Source organism: Littorina saxatilis, linkage group LG3 (assembly GCF_037325665.1).
Source record: "Littorina saxatilis isolate snail1 linkage group LG3, US_GU_Lsax_2.0, whole genome shotgun sequence".
Taxonomy (NCBI): Eukaryota; Metazoa; Mollusca; class Gastropoda; order Littorinimorpha; family Littorinidae; genus Littorina; species Littorina saxatilis.
This window is the reverse complement of record NC_090247.1, coordinates 57,889,671-57,900,626: the sequence shown is the minus strand read 5'-3', so window position 1 is coordinate 57,900,626 and position 10,956 is coordinate 57,889,671. Positions and strand designations below refer to the sequence as shown.

At 41.2% G+C, this 10,956-nt stretch overlaps 1 protein-coding gene across 1 annotated transcript in view; it reads right to left on the bottom strand.

Moving 5' to 3' along the window:
* LOC138960980 (apolipoprotein D-like) overlaps positions 1-3,299 on the bottom strand; it is a 4,660-nt gene extending 1,361 nt beyond the window's left edge. The window contains exons 1-3 of the mRNA XM_070332602.1: positions 3,015-3,299; positions 1,795-1,916; positions 1,128-1,213 (exon numbers count right to left, since the gene is read on the bottom strand). Of these exons, the coding sequence (XP_070188703.1) occupies positions 1,128-1,213; positions 1,795-1,916; positions 3,015-3,125 (319 nt within the window). The 5' untranslated portion in view covers positions 3,126-3,299. The remainder of the gene's footprint in view (positions 1-1,127; positions 1,214-1,794; positions 1,917-3,014) is intronic.
* Positions 3,300-10,956: the final 7,657 nt, after the last annotated feature.

Here is a 10,956-nt window from a genome sequence, read left to right as displayed (position 1 = left end):
TACAACAAGATCGACGCTATGAAGCCACATGAAGACTTCCGAATTTAGATCCACTCGGCATGATGACAAGTGTTGATGAAAAGTATCGGACAGCAGTGGAAAAAGTGGCCACATGTGTGTGTGTGTGTGTGTGTGTGTGTGTGTGTGTGTGTGTGTGTGTGTGTGTGTGTGTGTGTGTGTGTGTGTGTGTGTGTGTGTGTGACGGAGTGAGTGAGTTTGTGTTACTGTTTGTTGATTTCTTACGGGAGCCTTGAAGGCTTCGTTTCTTGGTTTTTTATTAGGATTATAACACAAGCGAAGTGCTTGGTGATAAGGATTTTTGGAGGTGATCGAAGGTAATAAATCTGACAAGAACACAAATGAGAATGGTTCTATACAGTTATACTCTTCTAATAATGTTTCATTCCATGCATATACTGTATGCGTCTAAAATTGGCAATCTAGTGGCTGTTCCGCCTGGCGTCTGGCATTATGGGGTTAGTGCTAGAACTGGTTGGTCCGGTGTCAGAATAATGTGACTGGGTGAGACATGAAGCCTGTGCTGCGACTTCTGTCTTGTGTGTGGCGCACGTTATATGTCAAAGCAGCACCTTCGTGGTCGGCTGGACGTTAAGCAAACAAACAAACAAACAAACAAACTGTATGCGTCCGAATAGCAGGACGCTCTTATCCCATGCTAAATCCGTACCAGATCTGTGTGGGTGAACATGATAGTTTACAAGGTAAGGAACAGTTTTATTGCGTCATACTTAACAATTAAAAACGATTCTGCTGTTGGGGAAAAAGGGGTGGTTTTCAAAGTCCTTGGCGCAAAACATGCAGCTTTGACAATTTAACATACCTGTGGCAAAACGCACTTTACAGTTAGCACCAACAATTGAACATACCTGAGGCAAAACGCACTTTACAGCTGGCGCAATCCACGAAGCTTCAACAATTGAACATACCTGTGGCAAAACGCACATTACAGTTGGCGCAATACATGAAGCTTCAACAATTGAACATACCTGCGTTAAAACGCACTTTACAGTTGGCGCAAAGCATGAAGCTTCAACAATTGAACATACCTGCGTTAAAACGCATTTTACAGTTGGCGCAAGACATGAAGCTTCAACAATTGAACATACCTGCGGCAAAACGCACTTTAAGGTTGGCGGGGTGTGCGGCGTCGGGGCGGTAAAGATCACCGATAGCCCTCACCTCTGTGCCGTCCCTGGACAACGATAATACAACAATATGATGTATATTATATATCAATTAGATAATATACGTTTCGCGCACATTTTTGTAGTTGCAATAATTAGAATACTTTGAACCGAGACATCAAGTGCAAAAATTAAAGAAAATGTACATTCCTCACTCACTAACTCTATTTAGGAGTCACTTACTGACTGACTGGCTAAATCACTGACTCACTGACTCATTGATTCTTCACTCACTCACTCACTCACTCAATAATTCATACTCCATCAGTTGGTGTATTGGTCGATTACAATCTGTAATCTGCAAAGCTTGTTGTGCATACTGTCCATGCAAAGAGGCTACGACGTTTCTGCACACACATGTACAAACACACACAAACACACACACACACACACACACACACACACACACACACACACACACACACACACACACACACACACACACAGACAAACTTTGTCATTTTTCTTCTACTGTCGCTAACCGATGGTCGAATCTAAGGCACATCCCGGGGAGATGCTAAGAAGTGCACTAACCGCTAAAGCCACAATCTCAAACAAACAAAAGAAAGAGTAAAATATTTGAACTCACTGGAGATCACGGTTGTAGACTTCAACGTGACCATTATCCTTGAGCGTGTATTTGGCGCGGGTGCATTTGCCCTTCTCGAAGTGGGTGGGGAACAAGTAAATCTCGTACCAGAAACCCAGGTACTGTTGACATAAAATCAGATTTGAATAAGTAGGTGCGAGAGGGTGGGAGTGGTCAACAACAAAACAGAAGATCACGATCTTAACATTTGTTTGATTAATTTGACAAAATTGTGGGGAAGACATAATTCTTGTATCAATAACCCAGGTACTGTTGACATAAAATCAGATTTGAACAAGTTGGGGGAATGCGGTTCGAGTGGTCTAAAAGAAAGAAAGCAAAGAAGATCAAGATCTAAACCTTATTTTAATTAATCGTAAAATTGGGTGGGGAAGACATAATTCTTGTATCAATAACCCAGGTACTGTTGACATAAAATCAGATTTGAACAAGTTGGGGGAATGCGGTTCGAGTGGTCCAAAAGAAAGAAAGCAAAGAAGGTCAAGGTCTAAATTTAATACATTTTGAAATGTGTGGGGAAGACGTTATTCTCGTATCACTAACTGAGGTGCTGTTGACGTAAAATCAGATTTAAATGATAAGGTGCGAGAGGGTTGGATTGGTCAAAAACAATGATAACAAAAAAGGCGGGGGGGGGGGGGGGAGGGGGGGATGAAATTAAGATAGCAAGCTCGATAAATAGACAGATAGACACATAGAAAGAGAGAGGGAGAATGTGATAGACAGACATGCATACAGACAGACTGGTAGCTCACTAGTTAAATAGATAGGTAGGTAGGTAGATAGATAGATAGATAGATAGATAGATAGATAGATAGATAGATAGATAGATAGATAGATAGATAGATAAACAACAATATTTAATACATAGGCCTGTTGAAACTACTGAGGATAGAGAACATGTTTGAGCTCCTGGTGGTTTATGCGTTAATGAGTTGACTGACACAGAAACAAATATTATTTGTTAGTTTTTGCAAACTTTTGCTCTTTATGAAATGATGGCAAAGTCAATAATCTAATGGAAACCAAGCAATATATTTTTTCAGAAAGAACCCGTTATTTTTGTGAAGTTTTCTCCTGTCAAACCTATCCAGAAGCCTATGTGGGAGCCAATCAATTGATTTTTCAAGACAAATTTGAAAACAGTTCCAAAACGGAAAACACGACAAGAATTCATTTTCAGAAAATGCCAGACTCACCTTGTTTACGTCAAAAGTCTTCTGCGATGGCACAGTGGGACATCCTCCAAAACTAGGACTCTGAGCCAAGGAGGCAGCGACGCACAAGGCAAGAACGGCAACTCCCAGCATGATGATTTGTGCAGCAGACGACACTTCAAGAAAGGAAAATGGGCACGATGTTTCCAAGCTGTGTGAAGTCTTTGCCCTTCTGTGCCGTGTATTTATATGTTTTTGACCAGCTCTCCTTACGTAAAGGAGACATTTTTGACGTTTCGTAAGCTTGTGAGGTCCTTATCAGGACCTCTCTGGTGGAATCCAGGTCAACAAACTACAAAAGGTGGGTGCTGTGAAAGAGTCATGGTCGGTACATTTTTGAGGTGTGCATGGGGCAGACGCTCACACTGTGCTAGCATAATGAGTCAATTCTTTAAGAATATTATAAACATGTTAATTGTTCTTTAAAAGGGAAAAGCTTTGTAGCATTTAGCTTACTTAAATCAGGTGTCGTGATCATCTGAATCTTTTGCGCTAATAGAATTTGAACTTTTACACAACAATACGAGTAAAAATAGGAATAAGAATCGCATGCACCAGATTTGGAGGAGCAGCCTAAATGTCATACTGGCACCTCTAACGCACCCAATGTCCAGATTTAAATATTGTTTGATTATGTTGAGCTTTAGCTTTGAACCAAAAGTAGTAATTTCTTACCAAAATGCTATCGACAAAATGTTGCAACAACAACTCGTTCAGGTATACTAAGGTAGAGGAGTTCTGGAGATTCAGGAATTCGCACAACGGTGGAGTACTCTAGCATGTGGAGGGCCACGTGACCGTAAGTGCAACCGTACTGAGAGAGACGCACGAGTTTGATATTACCAGCCACCAGGTGTTCAGTGTAACACCGATGGATTCTATTAAGTATTATTGAATAAAAAAAATTTCTCTGCTCAGGAACACGTGATGAGTTAGTTGCACGCGATCTGCTTTATTTATTTTTTCCCTTCCTTCCTTCCTTACTCTTTTATTTCCTTTACTCCCTTCTTTCTTTCTTTCTTTCTTGTTTTTACATTTAGTCAAGTTTTGACGAAATGTTTTAACGTAGAGGGGGGAATCGAGACGAGGGTCGTGGTGTATGTGTGTGTGTGTGTGTGTGTGTGTGTAGAGCGATTCAGAGAAAACTACTGGACCGATCTTCATGAAACTTGACATGAGAGATCCTGAGTACGGCATCCCCAGAATTTTTTTCTCCATTATTTTGATAAATGTCTTTGATGACGTCATGTCCGGCTTTTCGTGAAAGTTGAGGCGGCACTGTCACGCTCTCATTTTTCAACCGAATTGGTTGAAATTTTGGTCAAGTAATCTTCGACAAAGCTCGGACTTTGGTATTGCATTTTAGCTTGGAGGCTTAAAAATTAATGAATGAGTTTGCTCATTAAATTTGTCATTAAAATCGAATTCTCGCAAACAGATTTAAAATTGATTGCATCGTATTCTTCCTCATATTCTGAATCTAAAAATATATACATATGTTATGTTTGCTCTTAAAATGTGATCACAATTAACGAAAATAGATTAATTAGTCTTACGATACAAATTCAAGAAATCGATCCAAAAACAATTTCATCTTATTCTTTATCATTTCCTGATTCCAAAAACATATATAGATATGATAGGTTGTATTCAAAAAAAGCTCCGAAAGTTAACCAGAATACAGAAATGCGCGCTTTTCTGCTAAGCACAATACGCTACCGCGCTATTCTGGCGTGTTAATTTCACTGCGTTTTGCACGTGGAAGGTGAGCGATTTCCTTCTCGCGGGGATTGACGAAGCTGTACTGTCTTGGTGAAAAACTGCAGTGACGTTCAGTTTCATTCCGTGAGTTCGACAGCTTGACTAAATGTAGTAATTTCGCCTTACGCGACTTGTTTTTAGTTCCTGCGAGGTTTTCCTTCCTTTCCTTTCCATTCTTTTTTTGTGTGCATTTCAAGATGCTGAACCATGCTTTTGCAAGAAATACAGCAGTGCATCGTTTTACTATCGTACCACGCTACCTTCTTACACAATTTGTTTGGAGATAAAAATTGAATAGAACAATGTAATTTTGATAGAACCTAATTTCCTTCGCTGTTCTTGTCTTTGCGTTTTGATTTTGGACATTGCGACACATTAAGAACAAATCATAACGTATTCATCGCATAACTTGCTTCGAGTGTATACACCTATGCTAGCATCCTGAACTCAGGTAAAATGAGTTACTACCCTTTGCCTTTGTTTTCTCCCTCTGGAGAAGAAATCGATTTTTTTCTTTTTTTTTCTTTTACATATTTAGAGCTTTTCTTAATGTGTTATTGATATAAGCAGATTCGCGATCGTCGATAATGATTTCTCATGGCGTTGTGTAATTTTTAAATTACAAAGGAATTGTAATGTAAGACAGTTTCAAGCGAGCTATTTTTCGCGGATGTATTTACTGTGCCGCAAACAACTCAAAATATGGTAAAAGTGTCACGTGATAATCAACTTTGTCACGTGATCATAACAAAATGGCTACGGAGCGGACACCGGTTTAAAGTAGATGTGTCCTTTGTGACAGTGAAAAGACCGAGTCCAGCCATAATTATACGGCTGTAGGCAAAGTTGGGTGGAAAAATAAACAGCTTGGTGAAATGGTTGAGTCTCTCAGTGGAGAATCTGTTCGTCGAGAGATGGAAGACTCGGCCAATCTGCAATCACTTTCGTCTTTTATCAGAAACATTAGCGAAAAACATATGGGAGATAAATCTGTATTCTTGTTTTGATAGATTTCGGCTTTTAGCTCCGCTTCTTTTCCTTTACTCCGCGTAGTAATGATCCATCCTGTCAGAGAGACACTGAGCGAGAGCGTGGACCGATGATTATCAGATTGCTATGCTAGATGATATCCCAAGGAGACCTGAGCGTCTGGTTCGAGCCCATACATTCAGTATTGCTGGCCAATCAAAACTTCATGCGGTTTGTCAGTTCGCATCTCCCGCCAAAAAGTGATTAGCATTTCCCGACAGGGACCATCACGCACACTGTGTGCACATTAACGTGGGTACGTGCAGACGCCCGGTGTAACACGAAATGTTTACTCCACGAAACACCTACTCCGGAGTAAAAATTTCCTACGAAATTCTTACTCCGAGTACACCTTTCGTACGAGAAAAGAACTCCCCAAGGCACGAGCAAATTACTCCCTCCACGAAATTTTTACTCCCCATTTTGTTTACTTCCAGTAAAAAATCTCGTACGCAAAAATGGGATGCGGGCGAAGGGATAATGCCAAAATGTGATCTCGCACAAACGAATGTTGCGCTACCCTCCCTCCACTCTTTCCACCACCAAGACTATGATTATTACAGGGGACATGACAAGGGAGTAAACATTTCGTACACCTGGCACGGGAAGTTAAATTGCTCGTGTTAGGGTGAAGTAATTTATTCGTTATTTATTCGTCAGGGGAGTAACATTTTTCAACGAAATGTTTACTCGGAACTTACTTGTCGTGGGGAGTAATTTTCTCGTGTAATGGGGGAGTACTTTTTTCGTAAAGGGGGTAACATTTTCGTACGAAATTTAAACTCCGGAGTAAAAATCTCGTGGGAGTAATCTTCTCGTGTGGCACCGGTGCATGTGTGCATCTAGTTTGATCGAGTGTGTGCGGTAATTGTCTGATAACTGTTGTTTCAAGATACTTCATTTTAATAATAATCCTGCTAAAACTGAAGTTGTGTAATGTCGCGTGTCATCTTCACAAGTGGTTTCTGTTCACCCAACGAAAGCGGAGTGAAGCTGACTATGCTCTCAGAGTATAGTGTGGGGAACCCAAATGGGCAAACGAGCTCACACGTAACCAGAAAAATTCTGGAACGCTGAAGAAGAAGAAGAAGGTTTCTTTCTGTTCATATAAAATATATATATCTCATGATCACCACCTAATAATTCTCTTCCATTTTTTTGGTGTAACTGTATTTAAAGGCATTGTCCTTCCCTTGAAAATGGGTTGACGCTACTGGCTTTAAGGGAATTAATTAATCACAAATTCCAAATCTGCACAGATCCAATCATGCTGTTGATTGGTTGGATGTGTCCAAGAGGGGGTGTATCCTTACCCCATGTACAAACCTGGACTGATTGAGATGGCGAGTCAGAATCGTTTACACGGGAGGGACTGTTTCATTTCTTTCTTTCTTTCTTTCTTTTCTATCCTACTGTCAATGTGTTTAATAAGTATGTGGGTGTACGAATGCTTATCGACACCGATACAATTATCAATGACTGTAATGCATCATGTCAAAATATTTCTGTATCTTGGTCTCTAGTTCTTTCACTGACGTGAGTGCGTGGCCTTGGGTGAAAATGACTCAGTACATTCCGCATATGCGGCAGGAACAGATAGTCACTGTGGCCAGTGATCCTGAACCACAAATCTACAGTATCCTCGTCCCTCTGCGGTCACGTTGAGTGTAGCGTGGTTTGAGATAAGAAACTGAGTGGCGTACGTCTCATCTACAAACATTCAAACGTATAAATCCCAACCTTTCAGTTGTGTTCTTATCGAAGGGCTACCGGTGTAACACGAGAAAGTTACTCCCACGAGATTTTTACTCCGGTGTAAACCTTTCGTACAAAAATGTTACTCCCTTTACGAAAAAAAGTACTCCCCCATAACACGAGAAAATTACTCCCCACAACAGGTGTGTTCCCAGTAAACATTTCGTACGAAAATGTTACTTCCCTGACGAATAAATAACGAATAAATTACTCCACCCCAACACGAGCCATTCACTGGCCACGCCAGGTGTACGCCTTTTACTCCCTTATCCCCTCTGTTTATCTTGGTGGTGGAAGGGGTGGATGGAGGGGTAGCGCGACATTCGTTTGTGTGAGATCACATAATTATTGGCATTATCCCTTCGCCCGCATCACATTTTCGCATACGAGATTGTTACAGGAAGTAAACATTTGGGGAGTAAGAATGTTGTGGAGGGAGTAATTTGTTCGTTCCTTGGGGAGTTCTTTTCTCGTACGACAGGTGTACTCGGAGTAAAAAGTTCGTACGACATTTTTACTCCGGAGTCAATTTTTCGTAGTGTAAAAATTTCGTGTTACACCGGCAGGCTCAATTTTCTAACCTTTGGTGGCCTTTCATTGTTGCTCAAAGTAAGGTCCAGTTTTTCACATTGAGAAAGGCGGGGGGGGGGGGGGGGGCGTCCACTCTCCATCCTCTTCCGAAGCTTACCCCTAGCCCCGTCAGCAAGTCTAGGAACTTCAGTTACACAAAGCAGAACTCATTATTTGCATTGAGACAAAAATGCAATCACCATCCTCTCCAGGGTGGGGTTGCGGACAGGTGGGGGGGGGGGGGGGGGGGGGTAGGGGTGCAGAGCATTGTCACATCTTGACTGATTGTACTTTCAAAGAAATTATCTTTGCATGAAAGCCGTTACAGAGAACCGATTAAAAAAAAACGGGGTTGGGTATAGGAGAAGAGATATTGACAAATACCTGTTATACATTTACATGTGTCGTTAACTTAAACTCACCCTTAGGCCCCCCCCCCCCCCCCCCCCCCCCAAAAGTTGTATGTTTCTGGTCACCCGACCCTACCTAGTTTTTTCCAGCCGACCCTAGACTTTTTTTTATTGCATTTGTAAAAAAAACACACAAAAAAAGCGTCAAAACGAAAGTAACAGACGGCAGACAACACAAGGGGGATTACCCCGCATTCCTTTTGTCTCATTTGTTTTGTAATGGGTTGTCTTTCTCTTTGTATAGTAAGTCCAGTCTCTTTGCGTCACTGTATAGTTATTTTCTACCCTGACCAACAAAACAAAAAACAAAAAAACAAAAAACAAAAAACAAAATCCCTACCTACATACCCTATTTTTTGTAGCCATGTTACCAGAAACATACAAGTTTTTTAAGCCGCCATTATATGGGGCTTACTGGATTCACTCTGTTTGTTTGTTTGTTTGTTTGAGTAGGGCGCGGGCGGGTGGACGATGTCTTACAAACAAGTCGGGTAAGACTTGTATCTCTGGGTCAATTAAGCTCAAATTTCGTGAAATTGTAAGGAATAGGGTTACACGGGTGTATGCGTAGAGGTTACATGCCGAGTCTCAGTGATTATTAAAAATAATGGTCGAAGTTGGCGGATCGTGAAAAATGCGAGCTTCAGCGAGCTTTTTCATGACCGTGAACTGAGACCATTATTTTTAATAATCACTGAGACGAGGTGTGTAACCTCTTTATTCCTCCTTTCTTCAGTTATTCAAAGAAAACAGGAGTTTTTGTGCGAAAATTTGATCGAATCCGAATCACTCAACCAGTCAACCTGCGCAGGCGATCGATTAATGCGTGGTTGTATAGTTCCGCGCAAATCATTCCATTCTGTTAACACTTCTTGTCAGTTTCCCTGTTTGGGACTAAAATCAAGTACACAGATATGTTGTTATTCTGCTGTGGCGGTAAAGGCAGATATTGTGTGTTCTGTTTATGTTTTAGTATCGCTTAGGATAATGTTCTTTCGTCAAATGGGACTAGCAGACGAACTTTTGCACCCGTGTTCCAACGTTAATTACTGTATGAAGTTCAGTTTTCTGGGGAAAATAGTGTATGAAACTTGATCACACGGGTTCACGATGGCTCAGGGGTAAGATAAACCACGCAAAAATACATTCTTTGAAAATTGCTCGCTCTTTACGGAGGGAACCTAGGATGTTCCTGTTTGGTGAGCGTTCAAATGGAAGGGTGTTTGTACTGTGTGTAAAAGCCTGATAGTATCTGTGATGGTTTACGGGAGGCTTACTGTGCCTTTAAGAACAGGCTAAGGTAGAGTTTGATCACAAATGGAAGAGCTGGTCGACTTCCACCGTATCAAAGTTACTATATTCCAAATTATTTTGAACTTCCAAACCCAAATGTAGCCATGGGATGGGGGTGGTTGTAAACAATTGTTCAAGCTACAACAGAGGTAACTAGATGGCATGAATATAAACTCTGCTAAAAAGTATTGCACCCCGGCATTGTCGTACCCCAACTAAAACATTCAGTCCCGTGTCATTTCATCCAAATGTCATATGCCATTAAAGGCCCTCCACTTGGCTATCTGGCACACCTTTCGAATCAAAGATTTCTGTTATACTCGAAACGAAAGGGAAAAAGACAGAAAAAACGGACATAACAGATAATGGTATTGCAAATAAAAACAAACTTGAATATCAGGTGGGACAAAACAAGGTTGAGATAAAAAACGGATTTTAGAGACCGTGTGTCGAACTTCGTATTACAAAGAAACGTCACACTATTCTGTACGTGTGTTATATCAGTTGGTTCGAATCTACGGTAGATAACAACTACGAATGCAGGTCATCTGCTATCGTGGTTTGGGATATATGTTCGGACACGTGTTTGACCTTCACTCGTCATTTGTATTTTTTCTCGTTTTCATTCCCTCTACTCAAGACCGAATGAGAATGGGTAAGCGGAGATAGGGGGGAGAGGGGAGATAAGAGTAACTCTGGACTGTATAACCTACACTAATTTCTTCCTCGTTATCTGCGCTCGTGTTAGTTTGTTTAAACAGTGTTGTTGTTCAGATACAATTTTACAAATGCCATGGTGTTTATGATCTATATCTATATACGGCTTGTCTGTGTCTGTCTGTCTGTCTGTCGGTCACTTCGCGATGCACGGCCAAAGTTCTCGATGGATCTGCTTCAAATTTGGTGGGCATATTCAGGTAGACTCAAAACACAATCTGCTCGATGAAAATTTTCAACACGTGCTCTCAGCAGCGCTGAACCGATTTTCGTTTTTCTGTACATCTATTCCCTGTAACTCTTCCTTATCTTCTCCAGTGTTTTGCGCGTTTATCTCCCTTCCTTCGTGCCCGGCGAAGCCGGGTCCCCGGGTATTCGGCTCTACTTCT